At 37.6% G+C, this 19,293-nt stretch overlaps 1 protein-coding gene across 1 annotated transcript in view; it reads left to right on the forward strand.

Moving 5' to 3' along the window:
• Positions 1-19,293, forward strand: part of LOC122558903 (inter-alpha-trypsin inhibitor heavy chain H3-like) — a 59,973-nt gene that overhangs the window by 16,624 nt on the left and 24,056 nt on the right. Inside the window, exons 9-15 of the mRNA XM_043707837.1 lie at positions 43-159; positions 1,302-1,470; positions 3,143-3,265; positions 4,498-4,679; positions 6,070-6,255; positions 8,109-8,248; positions 17,605-17,765. Coding sequence (XP_043563772.1) covers positions 43-159; positions 1,302-1,470; positions 3,143-3,265; positions 4,498-4,679; positions 6,070-6,255; positions 8,109-8,248; positions 17,605-17,765 — 1,078 coding nt within the window. The remainder of the gene's footprint in view (positions 1-42; positions 160-1,301; positions 1,471-3,142; positions 3,266-4,497; positions 4,680-6,069; positions 6,256-8,108; positions 8,249-17,604; positions 17,766-19,293) is intronic.

The raw sequence follows: 19,293 nt of genomic DNA on the forward strand, positions 1-19,293 counted from the left end.
GTTGTGTAATATTTCACTAATTGCTTCATAATGTTATTTCAGATTGTGAATGGCTACTTTGTTCACCATTTTGCACCTGCAAATCTACCAAGAGTGCCTAAGAATGTTATCTTTGTGATAGACCGCAGCTTTTCTATGCGTGGCCTCAAATTCAGACAGGTATTGCAATTTGCCTAATTCATTAAGTGATCAGTAAATAACCATTAAGTGTTCCATTAACTTAAAGCTTTTACTGAAAACATTCGGCAAACCTGTGAAATATTTCAATGTCTTCTATAGTGCTATTTGTGTCAAAACGTTGACTCCAAAATAAATATATTTGCACAGTGACTTTATTGTTGCATTGATGCTAAAATTGAGAGGCTGGATTTGCATGCAGTAGCACCGTGATGGTGAGAGAGATGGTCAATTATGTTTTCATGCAGAATACAAGTGGGAACTTACATTCAGATTGAAGAGGTCAGGTTTTAGAGTATCTGAGTTTTGGATAGATGGATCCACAAGGTAACCATAACTGTGAAATTCAGTTCAGTGTTCAGAAATTACCAATAGGTAAAGGAAAAAGGAGGCAAGGGATTGTGAGCTGAGAATAGCTTCGTAGCTATTCTATATAAAATGATGTATGCATTTTAGGGCCAGAGTAAACTACAACTCAGCAAGAGGATTTCAAACATCTTAAAGTTCAATAGGAAACTTTTTTGTTAGTTTAGAGTAAATTAAATAAAGTAATGTTTAGTTAATGTTTTTGATTACTGCTACCATAAAAGGGTGTGATGCAAAGGTAGAACTGACACCCCAACCAGTTCCGTCATCGTATTACTGAATGGCAGAATACAGCTGAAAGCCAAATGGCTGACTCCTTTTCCTAAGTTCTGTGCTCCTTTGTTAATACTTGAAAATTTGGCAGGTGAAGTTTCTGGTCAGTCACTGAAATTCAAATAAATTTTAAAGATTCTTGGTCTCTGAAGTGACCATAATTCATTCAGTGACAGTAAATGTGGTGTGGACTCATTATCATTATTTGCTTGTGAATTCTTGGCTACAGATTAAGTTTAGTCATACAAGATTTTTACACTGGATCACAAAGCTGGGAATCGTAATATCCCAGCCTTAGTTTTAATCTGGATCTTCAGTAGTATAATTTTAAAATTCTGGTCTCTTAGAGAGAGTGAGGAAAATTGGATTCTCAGCCATTAATCTGGTTCCACGTGGAATATTTTACAAAGAGGAGGAAACAAATGTGGAGAGAGGAATATCCCTAACCTGAGATGATAACATAAATATTATTTCCTCATTTGTAGACAAAGCTGGCTCTACTTAGAATATTAGGAGACATGAGCACACAGGATTATTTTACAATAATCAGTTTTGATTCTACCATTGAAAAGTGGCGAGATTCACTAGTTCAGGCAACTGCGGAAAATGTTTTGCAAGCGAAAAGATACATCATCTACTTACAACTTGGAGCAGGTGAGCATATAGGGCTGAATTTTATGTTCTTCCCCGTTGTTGAATTTTGCCACAAAGAGGGCATTTAATTGGGGTTGGTGGAGGTTGAGAGAACCTGCCATTTAAGCCCAGTCGGGGAAGGCATGTCGATGACCCTTCTGCCCTATTGCTAATTGAGACCTTTAAGTGGGCAATTAAAGTCCCATTAAACTCAATTTAGCTGCAAATAAGTATTCCCAATGATTTCCGTTGTAATTTTCAAATTGATTTTTTTCAAATGTAATGTTTCTCAGCGGATTAATGAGCCTTTAAACTAAGACACCCTCTGACTGCTTGGGCGAATGCAAAAGTCCTCATTGTATTACCCAAAGAAGAGCAGATAGTTGTGTCAGCATCTTGACCAAGGTGTTTCTCTCAATTTGGTCAATTCATTAATTTGCTGTTTGCTACAGCCTACTGTTTGAAAATTGGCATCAATATTTGCCAACATAAAAAAAATTGCACTACAAAAGTAATCCATAGATTGTAATGGATTGTCATGTTAAGGTACTATATAAATGCAAGTACTTTCCTTATCATAATTCAAGTCCTTTGCAGCTAAACCTTAATAGAAATCTGCCAAAAATAATATGCCAAAGCCTGGATCTGTTCAGACTGATTATTGATGAGGGCAGGAAAGTGAACAGTGACACAGCCAATTTTATTATGGTACCACATTTAATCATTGATAAATATATTTGAAACCCATTTACAAAATGTAGAGTTGTTACTATGAAAAGGTTTACTTAGTGCTCTAAATTAATTATAGCCTGTTGCCAATGTTAAAAGCAGAAATAATTGAAAATGGCATTGCATTTGGGTTAATGACATACATATTAATATTCTTTTTGCTTAAATAAATATAATATTAACAAATGTTGCACAGTTTGATACATTTGAAATTTTGTGCTTGAATCAGATTTCATCACCTTCTCAAGGGCAATTAGGATGGACTATAATTGCTGCCACATATCCCTGAATGAATGAATAAATAATTTCTAACAAGAGCAGTTCTGTTTTTAAATAGCTGTTACATTTTGAGTAAGTTATCCTCAGTTAAGTTATAAAAAAGAATACCAACATTCATTTCCTCTGTGTCACACATGAGATTTTGAGACTAAAGTTCCTGTATCAAAAAGTTTAGCAAACAAAGGCAGTCATTTAAGGCAGTAGTAAGTATTCATGACATGTGACCAATCTTGGCAGGAAAACTGAAAAAGTAAATCAAAGAGATGCATAGTGTTCAAATGGCAATTAAATGTTGACCTCATCCACTGTTTACTTAAGAACAGTTAGGCTTTTCAGCCTCAAAATCACCTTAGCAGCAAAATAAGGCATTTTGCAAAACAGTTTGATATGACCCTATGACTGTTTATAATCTAATTTACAATGAGCCATTCCATAGAAGACCACTATGATATATATAAAAAGATTAAAATCAATTCCTCGTACCCCAGAGTTGCAGTTTGTCATACTTGTTGGTCACTGTGTCACAGATAATTATGAATAGGAATTTTAAAAAAGCAGGGAAAGATTTTGATGGTGTCACAGAGGGGCATTTCCCATATGTATTTTTCATATTTAAGTGCACAAGATATTCATTTTTGAATATAAGTTTATAACATAAACTGATTACTTTTCTCTTTCATTCCAGAAACAAACATAAATGATTCTCTGTTACTAGCTATAAGTCTTCTGGACACAGCTCACAAACAAAAGCTGCCTGAGAGAAGTGTCTCCATGATAATTCTTTTAACAGATGGTGATCCAAATGTGGGTTAGTTTAAGATACATTTTCTTCCTTGATACAGATCTGAACTATCAAATATGATAAAGCCTTTGCACTATATTATGCATTTTCTGAAGGATATATGGAAATATGTTCTGGTCATAAACTTCAAATCTTACAAGGCCTGAGTAATATCTTTATTTACAGTGAAGTTAATGTGAACCAGTTGCTTAATTATTATCATATCACTATTGATTTGACCATCATCACATTAGATAGTAGGATGAATTTTTGCATCTAAAGATGTGCGTTTCTAATCTTCGAAAGTGGCTATTACTTTGAAAATAGTGAAGGGAAGTCAGAGGATGATTTATGGAGTGCAGGTTCATACTTCCTTGAAAGTGGAGTTCCAGGTAGACAGGATAGTGAACAAGGCATTTGGTGTGCTTTCCTTTATTGGTCAGTGCATTGAGTATAATTGGGAGGTCATGTTGTGGCTGTACAGGACATTGGTTAGGCCACTTATGGAATATTGCGTTCACTTCTGGTCTCCCTGCTATAGGAAGGATGTTGCGAAACTTGAAAAGGTTCAGAAAAGATTTACAAGGATGTTGCCAGGATTGGAGGGTTTGGGCTATAGAGAGAGGCTGAATAGGCAAGGACTACATTTCCCTGGATCTTTGGAAGCTGAGGAGTGACCTTATAGAAATTTATCCAATCATGAGGGACATGGATAAGGTGAATAACCAAGGTTTTTTCCTGAGGGTTGGGGAGTCATAGGTTGAGACTAGAGGTCATTGGTTTAAGATGAGAGAGGAAAGATTTAAAAGGGACTGAAGGGACAACTTTTTCACACAGAGGCTGCATATGTGGAACAAGCTGCCAGTGGATGTGGTGAAGGCAGATACAATTACGACATTTAAACCACATCTGGATTCCAATATGAATAGGATGGGTTTAGAGGGATTTGGGCCAAATGTGGGCAAATAGGATGAGATTAATTTTGGATTTCTGGTCGGCATGGACAAGTTGGACTGAAGGCTTTGTAACCATACTGTGCAGCTCCAAGACTCTATTAGTCTATATTAACTCACCATATTATACTTTTGCAATTGGTTATATACTTGAGAATTTGAGAAAGTACATTTATTTAACCTTTCTGCGCCTACAGAAAATTGATTTATTTCTTAAAATGGCCTTTAAAACTAAATGTAAACTATTAATAAGAGAAAGTCAAAAGAAGTCATTAAATAAGATAAATTTGTTCACTTATATCACAGGAGAAAAGGACCCAGTGAAAATCCAAATCAATGTTAAAAATGCCATACAGGAGAGGTATAGTTTGTACTGTCTTGGCTTTGGTTTTGACGTTGATTACAGTTTCCTGGAAAAAATGGCACTGGATAATGGTGGCGTGGCTCGACGTATTTATGATGATTCAGATTCAGCCTTGCAGCTCCAGGTAAGTAGATGATTCATAAATAATCATTAATAAAGACCCATTCACAACTTAAATCAGATCTCATACAATTCCTCATTCATGATAGAATAAGAAAAGGTGAATTTTGCTTTTACTTTATCAGGAAGGAATTTTATGTGGTCAGTAGGAGAAAATATAAAATGAACTTAGGGCTGGATTTGACCAAAAATTGGCCACTGTTCAATTTTGGTAAGTTTCATGGAGGGTTTCTCTTGGTCATATCAAATGAGATTTCTCACACTACAACACGTGAGCCTGCACGCTTGGTCTGAGGTTGCCATCTGAGTCAGTGCAATATCCACAGTCAGGAAGAACACCCAGCAATACAGGACCTCTGTGAGGATAAATACCACCATCTTCTACTTGCTACCTCATGCTCACTCGATCCCTGCTATTGCATTCACCTCACACTGATGCTCATGGTCCACCACTCTCAGTACTGCATGCACATCTTCCCACACTTCCTATCACTCATCCCAACTTCCTACACTACTAACCCTGCAAGAATCTACATTGCTTATTTGTTCTTTTGGGACACCTCACCACTTTTCCCTAATCTGCATTAGCACTAACAGTTGTGCCACCCACTTTAATATCACTCTTTATCTAAATTTCTCTCATTCCAGGAGAAAATGATCCACAATGGGGTAGAGAGAGAGAGAGAGAGAGAGAGAGAGAGAGACTTGGCTCCTCACCACTTTGAGGAGAGGATCCTGGCCCTGGCCAGTGATAACTACAATTGCTCACGTAATGATGCCAAAACCACCTGTTCTGAAGAAGTATCATTGGACCCAAAACATTAACTCTGCCTACTCTCCACAGATGCTGCCATGTAGGTGGCAAAGTGGCACAGTGGGCAGCACAGTGGCGCAGTGGTTAGCACTGCTGCCTCACAGTGCCAGAGACCCGGGTTCAATTCCCGCCTCAGGTGACTGACTGTGTGGAGTTTGCACATTCTCCCCGTGTCTGCGTGGGTTTCCTCCGGGTGCTCTGGTTTCCTCCCAAAGTCCAAAGATGTGCAGGTCAGGTGAATTGGCCATCCGTAGTGTTAGGTAAGGGGTAAATGTAGGGGTATGGGTGGTTTGCGCTTTGGCGGGTCGGTGTGGACTTGTTGGGCTGAAGGGCCTGTTTCCACACTGTAAAGTAATCTAATCTAAACTGCTGAGTTTACCCAGCAATAACAGTTTTTGTTGAAGAAACATTAACTTTATCTTTTGCATATATGGACTAAGAATTCACAAAAATAATATTTACAATTTCTTTATTAGAATCTTAATAATTAATTCAAATATTTTAAAGAAATGGCTTTCAAATATCTCTTATATCTTTAGTTTTTTTTTGTAGATGGCTCCCTATATTTGTTTCCCCACAGGGTTTTTATAATGAAGTAGCAAATCCCTTGCTTTTGGATGTCGAGATGCAATATCAGGAGAATGCCATTTCAGAGTTAACAGAGGCCAATTTCCGACAGTATTATGATGGATCTGAAATTGTCGTAGCTGGCAAGATAGCAGACAACAGTCTTGATACATTCATGGTAGAAATTACAGCTAAAACTGTAAGTACCAAAACTCCTCATATGTATTCTGTAATGTTTCATTGGAAAATCGGATTTGGAGCAAAGCCAATTTAAATTGCTACATTGTTTCGTCCCACGTTTAAAATCTTGTGTACATTTTGAATAGTATCTTAAATAAAAATATGAGCTACAGTTTTCATACAGAGTTAATGTAGCAACTTCATATGTGGTAAATGTGGAGCAGTTTTAGCCTCAAGGTCTGACAATCAAACATTTTAGGAATTATTCAGTTATTTTTGTGGTTTTGATTAGTTTGGCGGACATGATGGAATTCGGGAACAGTGGGTGTAGGCAATACAGCTCTCAGCATCTCCTTAAATAGTGCCATTAATAGCAAAAATAAACAGCATCTGTATATTTAACGTAGGAAATGATCCAAGAATTCCATGGCACATTCCAAGTAAAAAGTGCTTAAGCGTGTGTTTGTAAAAGGTGATCAAAAGCAAGTTTGGTTTTGAAAACATGCTTACAGGCTGCAAGAGAAGAAACAACGCAAAAAGAATCTGGGAATTATAGATGAGAGTTCTGCTATTGATAGTGGAAGGACAAAAAAGGATGCTCACATGTCCAGAATTATGCAAGTGTAGAGGAGATAGCAATGAAGAATATCATGGACACCTGCTGTTTTGAATCCATGTTCTAACTTAGAGAAGAATACTGTGAAGTAAAGCTAAAGAATTGGTTCATGCTTTGTGTGGGAGCTTTCATCACATCCCTGCCATCCTCTTTTGTCTGTATCTCTTTATTCTTGGCTTTTCCTCTTACTCTCTCGTGCCTCAGGAGCAGATCTTCCTTTGATATATTTTGGAGTGTTTTCTCATCTTGCATTCCTATATCAGTTGATATTTTTGTTTCTCTTTCAGATGCTGATCAAATTGAAAGAAAGCTTTTCATTTTTACAGATCTCTTTCAGATCTTAAAAGTATGGTTTACACAGAATGAAAAACTTTGAATAGCAGTGATTGTTTTTGGGTGGATAAATACAGCAGCCATTAAATGCACAAAATTAGTTTTCCTCGGTCCCATTCACAAATGCATTTGGTTGCTGCTGTAGGCCTAAACACATTGCTGTAATATTCTACTTCTCTTTAATTTCCATCTTTTCTGGCTACCCCTCCTACACCCTTGTCTATTGTTTTGTCTCCTTTTATTTCTCCCTTGTCAGATACACTACCCGCCCATGTCAACATTTCCATACTCCTTTATCTTTCTATTCTCCTACCACTGACCAGGTCTGACTTGTTTTATAAGACTATAGCTCCCCTCTGTATCTCCCTTGACATCTTCTGAAGGGTACTCCAGAAAGATACTTGGTGCTACTTCACAATATATAGCAACCACAACAGTTCCATTCTGCCCTTAAAAGTATTTTTTTGTTACCTGTGATATAACAATCTGTGAATTGCCTTGGAATATATTGTTACATTAACAACATTATGTAACAGAAGGTTATTGTTAAGATAAATATATACCCATCTAATATGCTTTCAATTACTGAAGAGATCTGTTTACTATCTTATGTGGGATACAGCAATGCCAACACTTCCTCCAGCTACACAAGGAGGTGCTCATGTTTGAAATGGGCCTTTCGCCCTTGATTTTCTAACTCAAGGACAAGAATGCTACCAACTATGCTAAGCTGTCAGTGCATGAATAATATGACTTAATTTTATTTGAAAGTTCCTGCATTCAGCTCGTTTTATCTCTTACAACATGTCATAGTTGATTCTACATAAATTAGACAGTTTCCTCATGAACAGTATGAATTATTTTTATGGATTAAGATTGAAATCTGTAATGTCAGTGATTTTGATAATATGATTCTCTTGCAGGCAAGCAGTAATTTATCTCTTGAAGAGAAAGTCAATGTGTCAGAGGCAGAGAGGATTCTGCAATATCAGCAATATGTTTTTGGTGACTTTACTGAGAGATTGTGGGCATACTTGACTATTCAACAACTCCTAAATCAAAGGTAAAGTAGAATTTCTTATTCTACAAAATTGCATTTTTGTTGATTAACAAGAAAAAAAAGGCTGAGTTCATATTTGAAAAGTTATGTGTAGTTTAACATAGAAAATATAACAAGTTTTTATTGTAAAAGAATTTTAGTCACTCTAAGTTAGAATAGAAATGAAGAATTAAATTAATTCCTCAACATCTCTGCAGCTGACAATACAAAAAGTATATAAGATATTTAAAAGAGAGAAGCAGAGGGAGTATTGACTGAGTCTGGAGAAGTAGTAATGATTATTAAAAAATGCCGGATGAACTTCATTCTTCACGGTGGAAGACATCAGTAGCATACCAGAACTTAAAGCAAGTCCAGGGCAGAGGTGAACATAGTGGCTGTCACTAAGGAGAAAGTGCTGGAGAAGCTAAAAGGTCTGAAGGTGGATAAATCATCCAGGATAATTGGACTGCACCTCGGACTCTGAAGGAGAAAGCTGAGGAGATTGTGGAGACATTAATGATCTTTCAGGAAGGATTGCAGTCAGCCAGGGTCTGAGAGGGTATTAAATAGCTAATATAACAGCTGTGTTTAAGAAGGGAGGGAGGCAGAACACATGAAACAACAGGCTGGTTAGCCTGACCGCAGTCATTGATAAGACTTAAGCATCCATTATTAATGATGAGACTGTGGAGTACTTGGAAATGCATGGTAAAATGCCATGCCTGACAAATTCTTCGAGAACATAATGAGCAAGTTAGACAAAGGAGAGCGAATGGTCATGATCTATTTGGATTTCCAGAAGGCCCTCGAAAAGGTACGTGCAGGAGGCTGCTAAATAAGACAAGAGCCCAAAGTGTTGGGGCAAGGTGCTGGCTGACTTTCAGAAGGCAAAGAGTGGGGTTAAAGGGTCTTTTTCAGGATGGCTACTGGTGACTAGTGGAGTTCTACAGGGGTCAGTGTTAGGACCACAACTATTCACATTATACATTAATGTTTGGACAGAGGAGCTGAAGGCACTGTTGTGAGGTTTGCAGATGACACAAAGATAAATGGAGGGACAGGTAGTGTTGTGGAGGCAGAAGAAATTAGACACATTAGGAGAGTGAGCAAAGAAGTGGCAGATGAAATATAAACGATTTTCTTAAGTTAACATGAAGATTAGGAAGGCAAATACAATGTTAGCAATCATTTCGAGAAGGCTAGAATACAAGAGTGGAAATTGTACGGCTGAAGCTGTATAAGGTTGTGGTCAGACTGCATTTGGAATATTGTAAGCAGTTTTGGGCCCTGTATCTAAGGAAGGATTTTCTGACCGTGGAAATGTTGCAGAGGAGGTTGATGAATTATTCTGGGAATGAAGGGCTTGACGTATTAGGAGTGGTCTGTATTCTATGAAGTTTAGAAGAATGAGGGGAATCTCACTGAAACTTACTGAGAGGCCTGGATTGAGTGGACATGGAAAAGATGTTTCTACTAGTCGGAGAGATTAGGACCTGAGGGCACAGCCTCAAAATAAAGGGACAACCCTTTAGAGTCATAGAGATGTACAGCATGGAAACAGAACTTTCTGTCCAACCAGTCTATGCCGACAAGATATCTAGTCCCACCTGTCGGCACCCGGCCCATATCCCTCCAAACCCTTCCTATTCATGTACCTATCCAAATGCCTCTTAAACGTTGCAATTGTACCAGCCTCCACCACTTCCTCTAGCAGCTCATTCGATACACGTACCACCCTCTGTGTGAAAACGTAGCCCCTTAGGTCTCTTTTATATCTTTCCCCTCTCACCCTAAACCTATGCCCTCTAGTTCTGGACTCCCTCACCCCAGGGAAAAGACTTAGCCTATTTACCCTACCCATGCCCCTCATAATTTTGTAAACCTCTATAAAGTCACCCCTTAGCCTCCGACGCTCCAGGGAAAACAGCCCCAGCCTGTTCAGCCTCTCCCTATAGCTCAAATCCTCTAACTCTGGCAACATCCTTATAAATCTTTCTGAACCCTTTCAAGTTTCACAACATCCTTCCGATAGGAAGGTGACCAGAATTGCACACAATATTCCAACAGTTGCCTAACCAATGTTCTGTACAGCCGCAACATGACCTCCCAACTCCTGTACTCAATACTCTGAATAATAAAAGAAAGCATACCAATTGAGAATAGAAAGCATAGAATTGAGATGAGGAGGAATTTCTTCAGTCAGAGAGTGGTGAATCTATGGAACTCCTCTCTACAGAAGATCGTGTAGGCCAAATCATTGAGTGTATAGATAGGTAAAGAAATAGATAGATTTTTGATTGGAAAGGGATTCAAGAGTTACAGGGAGAAAGCAGGAGAATGAGGTTGAGAAACATTATCAGCTATGATTGAATGGTGGCGTAGACTCATTGGACTGAATGGCCTAAATCTGCTCCTCTACCTTGTGGTCTTATGATCCCAGGAAGAAGAAACAAGAATGGTTATTTTAAGTTCTAGACTAAAGATCAGAGGTTTTGAATTGAAATCCCACCATTGTAGCTGCTGAATACAAATTTAATGAATTAATTTTTGATATAAAGTATTTGTGTTAATAATTTCAGTCCAGTGAAGCAACACAGATGCTGACATTCAGGTTGAATAGTGAAAATTTTAGTGGCGTTAAGCAATCTCACAAATAGTGGATCAAATCAAAATTCTGCAGTAATACTACATTTAAGTCATGAGTGGGGTGAACAATTGAGCAAGTAAATTGAGGAGGAGACTACGTGAACATCTGCACTCCAGAATGTAGCACAAGGGTGAAAAAAAAACACTAAATAATTGAAACCATCTTTAAGTAGAAGTGCTGAATGGATCATATATCTCAGCCTCTTCCTGAGATTTCCAACATCACAGATGCCAGGTTACTGCCCATGGGATATCAAGGAGGTACTAGATACAGGAAAAGGCCATGGGCCCTCAAGGATTTAAAATTTATTTAAATGGCATCCGTGAAGGGACCAAAGGTACTATCGCTAAATTTGCTAACAATACAAATATGGGTAGAAAAGTAAGTTGTGAAGAGGACAGAAGGATGCTACAAAAAGATACAAGTTGTGAGCGGCAAAGATGAGACAAATATAGAATAATGCAGAAAATGTGAAATTATTCATTTTGGCAGCAAGAAGAAAAATTGTTATTGCAGTGGTTAAAGATTTCAAAGCTCCACAATATAGAGTGAACCACATAAGATTAGTACGCAGATACAGCAAGTAATTAGGTAAGCCAATAGAATGTTATCATTTATCATGAGGGAAATTTAACACAAAAATTGGGTGGTTATGCACGGTACAGTTGAGACTGCATCTAACATTCTGTGTGCAGTATTAGTCAACTTATTTAAGAAAGAATGTAAGTGTTTTGAAGGTGGTTCATAGGTTTACCAATCTAATACCTAGAATGGTGAGGTTGGGGGTTGCCTTATGAGTTAGAAATGAAAGAGATTATTTGATTGAAACATCCTAAGTGGTCTTGCTTTGGTGAAAGTGAAGAGAATGTTTCCTCTTATAGGAAAAGCTACAACTATTAGGTCATTGTTTAAAAAAATATAGTGTGGCCCCTTTGAAACTTCAGTTGAAATATTTGCTCTGGTGGAAGTGGTGGAAGCAGAGTCCTTTTTTTTAGAAGCAGAAGTATGCAGAGTCTTGATTGCAAAGGAGGTGAATGTTAATCAGGGTCAGTGGGATTGTGGATTTGAGGTTGCAATGAAACCAGCTGTGATCTTATTGAATGATGGAGGAGCTGAATGGCCTACTCCTTCTTCTAATTTGCATGTTGGTACATATGGATCAACATTACCTTCTGGTTTTCTGTTGATTTTTAGGGGTTTGCTGATCTATTATGTTTTCAGTAACATAAGTACAGGTAATTAACAGTCTACAAAATGCAAAAAAGAATGCAATGATTGAACTGATTTCCCAGGAATTACTATTTATGTAACAAGAAGGAATATAATTTGCAAATAGCTTCCTAAACACCTTCATAAAAATGTATGGAAGATGCTGACTGGCATCCAGATAAACAACTTGCTGATTATCCACAGTTTTGCTTTCTGTCCCTCTACACATTTAAAATAAAACATCAATACCCTAATTGCCTCCCCTATATGTTCCCTCTGTGTAGTTTCCTCAGTATTTTGAAATTGTGGTCACAACTTTCGTTAAGCTTGATCAGTGGTGGATAAAGTTGCATATGCATAAAATACCTACCCGCCAATTCATTACTGAGCCTTCAAAATGCGAAAAAAAAATGAAAAACAATGATGTGATACTGCTGAAGTAATTTAAAAGTCCCAGTTGGGCAGCAAATTGATTTATTTTTTGAAATGAGCCTCAGGGGTAAAGAGAATTTTGAAGATGACTGTTCAGAACTTCTAGAAATTTAATGTAGATCTTGGAGTACACAATCAAGCTTGATTAAAAATTTAGTTCACAAATCTAATTAAGGCAAATTGAATCAGTAGCTTTAATCTTTAAGTCATGCAAGAAATACCTGCATTATTTCTACCCACCATGCAGATGTAATGGCTCTGGTATTGGGCTAGTGACTGAGAGACCTAAGCAAATGTTCTAGATCTTTCTATGGCAGTTGAGAACTTAAATTCAATTAATTAAATATCGGAAGGATGTTGTGAAACTTCAAAAGGTTCAGAAAAGATTTACCATGATGTTGCCAGGGTGGAGGGTTTGAACTATAGGGAGAGGCTGAAAGGCTAGGACTGTTTTCCCTGGAACGTCAGAGGCTGAGGGGTGACCTTATAGAGGTTTATAAAATCAAGAGGGGAATGGATAGTGTAAATAAACAAAGTCTTTTTACTGGAGTCGAGGAGTCTAGAACTAGAGGGCATAGGTTTAGGAAAGGAGGGGAAAGATATAAAAGGGAGCTAAGGAGCAACCTTTTTACACAAGTGGTGCATGTATGGAATGAGCTGCCATTGGAAGTGGTGGAGGTGGGTACAATTATAACATTTAAAAGGCATCTGGATGGGTACATGGATAGGAAGGGTTTAGAGGGTTATGAGCCAAGTGCTGGCAAATGGGACTAGGTTAGGTTAGAATATCTGGTCAGCATGGATGAGTTGGACCAAAGGGTCTGTTTCCATGCTGTACATCTCTATGACTCTATGACTTCTGAAACCTTGTCCAGGTGTGCCCAGGCCTCCAGCCAGGCTGTACAAATCCAGCTACATCTCTGGCATCTATTGGACATATAGCAAAGTAACCCAGTCTGTTCTGTCCACAAAAAGCAGGAAAATTTTCAGAATAAAGCCAAAATAGTGCAGTTTCTGGAAATCTGAAACAAATACAGTGAATGCTGGATAAACTCATCAGGTCTGGCAGCATATGTGGAGAGAGAAACAGACTCTTCATCTGAAGAGTCATACCAAATGTAAAACACTAACTCTGTTTCTCTCGCCACAGGTGTTGACAGACCTGCTGAGTTTCCCTAGCACTGTCTGTGTTTCAGGTCAAATTCAATCTGGTCACCTACTACCTTTCATTCTTAGACAAAAAGGTCAGGTCCAAAGTTACCTTTGGCAACATGACAGCGTTTGATCTTGTAGTGAAATTTGAATCAGTAAGAATGAGGAAGAAACTGGTTGGAATCATGCTATGAAAATAGTTGTGGTTGAACAGGGCCAGTCATTTCAAACCCAGGATGTTAGTACATGAAGTCCTCAGGATAGTATCCAACAATAAAACGTCTTCAGCTGTGAATATTGTGACTACTATAAATGTGAGTTATGAATATTTTCATGGGGGATAGAAACATTAGTTCAGTTTTTTTACCTGGTATAGATTACCCAAAGAAATACAATCAAATCATGATTCAAATGTTGTGTCACAAATATTTGAAGAAATACTTAATGGTTTGGGGATAAAATAATACACATTTTTAGTCTAACATTCCCAAAAGCATGAAGTATTAGAAAGTTAGCATTAAACTTTAAAGATCAAAATTAAAGACTATTATCAGAAATGTCCTAGTGATTGGGCTAAAGGAATTCCTTTGTTACCATTTGCCATCAGTAATGCCCTGAATGAGTCAATGGGAATCAAACCATCTAAACCAATATGTGGGCAAGATGTGAAAGGTCACCTTAAATTAGTTTTTAAAAATCTAAGGCTCATAGTTCACTTCTAAACTTTGTATGAAATTTCTGAGAAAAATACCATTCAGAATGAAAATGTACGTGTAACCTTTCAAAGATTAATCAACTAAATCATTGAAGGATTATGCAATTGTCTTGCATATATTGATGATTCAATTGTTTTGTTGGAGGATTATTTTATAATGCTGAAACAAGTTGTTTGAATATAAAGTATTCATTTGGTTATAAACTTGGTAAAAAAAAAAGTTGCCAAGCTAAAAGTTATTTTGATAAGGCTAATTCGAATCTAGAGCAGTAAAAAAGGGCTACCTTGGATTTTTCCAGTGCAAGATAAAATGAGAGATTTTGCAGGATTCAGACTTAAATACATTCTACTGGAGGTTTGTTCCAAATTTAGGCACTGTATTGGTTCCTCTGATAACGTTTTAAAGAGTCAAGAAATCTGAATGAAGATAAAAGTATTAGACTGACAGCTTGAAAACTGTACTAACGACTGCACCAGTTTTTAGCAACACTGAATTATGCTAAATGATTTAAACCAGCTGTCGATGCCAACTCATCAGTTTGTATGCAGGAGAATGAGATTGAGATTGAATAGCCAGTCAGTGACTTTTCTTGCCAGTGAAACTACATAACTGCAGAAAAAGAGATTTGAGTTTTGTTTTGGCTCCATAATGTTTTTAAGGGATTTTGAACCAATGATACTTAAGGAACAGGAACACATTTTCAAGTCAAGGTAGTGAGAGGAACTTGCATGTGGTGGTGTTCCCATGGTTCTGCTGTTCTAGTTCTTCAAGGTGGAAGTCATCGTGAGTTGGAAGGTGCTGCCTAAGGAGCTCTGAATTTCTGCTGTGTATCTTGTAGGTAGTACACACTGTTGTTACTGAGCTTCGGTGATGGGGGGAGTGGATGTTTGTAGATGTGTTGCCAATTAAGCGGGCTTTTTTTATCCTGGATGGTGTCAAACTTCTTGAGTGCTGTTGAAGCTAATAGTGCATTGGGTGTACATACATCACACAAACTGCAAGAACTCTGAAGGCAGTTATCACCACTTTCTCAAACTTAATTAGTGATAGGCAATAAATTCTGGCCATATCAATAACACTCCTATTCCATGAATGAACTGAATTAATTTTTAAAAATATGTTTGTACAGCTGTAATCCCCCATAGGGGCTCATAATGTTTAAAAGTATATTAGCATTTCTAGTAATGGGATAATTGGAATTGCACAATATGATTGTAAGTTTTAAGACTTCTATCTTGACAAACAAACTAAAAGAAACGTTGACTAAACATTACCTAATAGGCACCAAATACTGTGATCTACAGAAAAGGTAACCCTTATTCATGTCTTCAAATGGTCTAAAACCCCTAAACCACACAAACAGAAAGCTCTCCACAAGATTATAGACTTTTCAGGAAATAATCTGAAGTCAATGCCAGCATCTACCATGTTCATTTGTTTCACCAAGTGACAGGTTGAGTGACCTTTGAAAGATACTTCTCTCAATAATCAGAGGATTCTCAATCTGACTGCCAGCAGTAAGGTCCACTCTGGCAATTTTTCCTCCCTGCCTCATCATAGCAATTCTAAAATCTAAAATTGACCAGAGTTTAAAAAAATCACACAATGCCAGGTTATAGTCCAACAGGTTTATTTGGAAGTATAAGCTTTCGGAGCTCTGCTCCTTTGTCAGCAGCAGGATCATAGGACACAGAATTTATAGCAAAAGATCATGGTGTCATATAACTGATACAATATATTGAACAAACCTAGATTGCTGTTAAGTCTTTCATCTTTTAGAATGGGTTCAGGCCCAATCTGGGTTTGTTCAATATATTGCATCAGTTGTATGACACTGATATTTTGCTATAGACTCTGTGTCCTATGATCCTACTCCACTACCTGATGAAGGAGCAGCACTCCGAAAGCTTGTACTTCCAAATAAACCTGTTGGGCGATAATCTGGTGTTGTGTGATTTTTAACTTTGTTCACCCCAGTCCAACACTGGCACCTCCACGCTTTGACCAGAGAAAATCTTCCCTCCCACATTCCAACTAACAGCTCACAAATTGTTAGGAGCAATATGCATTAGAGATGAGTTAACCTGTAAAAATCCACATGAATTTCCAGCTGGAATTAGAATAAGGTAGAGTTTTAATTAACTTTATAAGTAATAATCATTTAAGATGCATTTTCCATTCATTCTTACACAAGACAATAGTCAGGTTAAATAGCAAATTGGTTAAAACGCATAACCACACTCTGATGCGTGAAAATGCAACATGGCTGAACCTGCATTACCCCTGAGGCTTTATTTGGGAATGGAATGTGAAAATGATCCCATACCACACTGAGAAGACAAAGCAGTGGAGTTTAGTCAAGGATGTGAACAAAGCGCTGGCTTCAGAGAGTAGATAGGTTGTCAGCTGGGAAAATAGGGAGTAGGAAGACCAGGGGGTAACTGGCACCTTGCCACTTTTGTGCTTCAGAATTTAAGTAATGTACTAACTACATTACTTACAATGAATAAGTATCTGATGAATCATCATTGAGTTGGAGTGCGACATTGGAATCTTTTTCTCGAGTAGCCCAAGTTTAGCCCAGTAAATAATCATTGACCTGTACGTTGAGGCTCCAAGATTATTTTGTAAAATAATCTGCCACAACTCAAATAAGCCTTCTCCTTTCTGATGACCTGACTAGCTGAAGGCTTTGACTGCCCGAGATATTTCATTTTCATCTTTCTTTCGCTCCAAAAACTTTGAGACAGAAAATAAGTTCATTTGTCCCAACTGCTCCTACCTTTGTTTACAGATGTGAATGTTTTCAATTAGTCTGAACTTGGGTCTCAGATCTACATGGTAATCAAAGCACACAGATTTGTTCTCAGGCACATCTGTCACAGATCATATCACCATCTTGACTACTCAATTTTTCCTTGAATTAGAGATAGTCAAATACATGACCATCTTATAAAACCTTGCCCTTGTAACAATATGAATGGGGATGACAATGAAATTGTCAGCATCTTGGTCAAATAGTCTACCCCACTAAAACCAATCTCCCCAGTGAAGAATATAAATTGGGAAAATTGTCCGTCTTTGAATTATACCTTAGCATCAGTCATTGCTTTCAGAAGAGGAGGAAGGAGAAAACAAGATGGAAAGCCGGAACGGAGAAAAATTGATTGCTTTTTTGTCTTGGAATAGTGCATAACCTGTGCAATCTGTTACACTTTCAGAATTTCAGCGGATGCAGGAGAAAATAAAAAACTAACAGCCAGGGCCTTGGAACTTTCATTGAAGTACAGTTTTGTAACACCACTAACTTCAATGGTTGTGACAAAACCTGAGGAGAACAAAATGGATGTAATTGCCATGGCTGACAAACCCATTAAAAATGGTATTCATTTTTATTTAGTTCTTTGGGTTTTAAATTACTGTTTTTAGAATTTCATTTGTACTTTGGCAAAGACGTTAGTCATAGTTTAAACAAAGGAAATATTTATTGCAGAAAATGCAGAATGACCCTCAAAAATACCATTAGTGATTGAAGCCCATGCACTTAGAAGGCTTAAAGTATATTCCTTTTGTTATTTTAAAGCTACAGTCACATTAATGAAAATGATTCATTCATTGGTATTGTCATAATAATTTTTTTAGACATGTATGCAAATATGTGTACTTCCAGGAAAGAAACAGTGAAACATTATAATATTTCTTAAAACTGCAAACTTAAGCATTTGCACGTACAATATCTTCAAACAGAGGTACTGAATAGATTATCGGTTTAGGCCTCCTCCTAAGAGCCCCTGCATCACAAATGCCAGTCTTCAGCTAATTGAACCTATTTATGAAATATCAAGAAACCACTGAAGGCACTGGATGCTGCAAAGCGTATGGTGCCTACTATTTGGAATAGTACTAAAGAATTGTGTCCCTAGCTGAGCTGTTCCATGAGCCACAACATTAGTCACAACCCAGCATGTGGAAAGTTGCCCTGATATGCCTGATCTGGGAGAAATAAATTGTCTAAAACAACATTGTTTGGGGCACAGATTCAAAAAGAAACCAAGTCTAGGTTTGTTTATCACCTGAACTGAAAATTAAGATATTTAATAAACACCTAGCCCCAAATTTCCATAAAGTAATTTATGCTGGATTTTGTCCTTAGTCTGAGATTTATGCCCATCAACCTTCTACTGAACATTGGCACCTAAATAGAAACATATTTGCCTCAGTGAGTTCACCAGTCACTGTAACTGATTTTTCATATGTGATTTTGAGCATCTTCCACTGGAAGTTTTAGCAGAGACATCTAAAGAAGGGAGTGTATGTACAAAGGCAAAATGGTTGAGAGTTTTAGTGAGACTGACCTCCAATCACTCCCAGATGGGGGTGCCACAAAAGGAGAATGAGGCTGTTGGGTTTCATGTGTAGGAGCCCAAAAGGTGTTTTGAACCACATGAAGATTGTGGAAGCGGCACTGAATGTCACATCTTTCACCTCCAGGATTGTAAACCAGTGCTATAAGGAGTCCAACGAGCTGATAAAGACATGATGTAGAGAAGCCGGTGTTGCACTGGTGTGGACAAAGTTAAAAATCACACAACACCAGGTATAGTCCAACAGGTTTATTTGGAAGCACTATCTTTTGAAGTGCTTCAGATAGATGAAGGAGCAGTGCTCCGAAAGCTACTGCTTGCAAATACTGTAAACCTTTTGGACTATAACCTGATAAAGACAGGCAAGGTCATACACTGGCTGCTCTCCCACTGTTTCAGGCTATTAATGCACTTTATCTACTTGTATAACCAATTCTTCACTTTAGGTAAGGAATTTTAGGGCAAAGTGAGCAATAAAATATTGACTACATAGTTGACTATGTTCCTATCTCAAAATTGGCAGTTTTTTGCATACAGAACTTTGAA

Source organism: Chiloscyllium plagiosum, chromosome 18, assembly GCF_004010195.1.
Source record: "Chiloscyllium plagiosum isolate BGI_BamShark_2017 chromosome 18, ASM401019v2, whole genome shotgun sequence".
Taxonomy (NCBI): Eukaryota; Metazoa; Chordata; class Chondrichthyes; order Orectolobiformes; family Hemiscylliidae; genus Chiloscyllium; species Chiloscyllium plagiosum.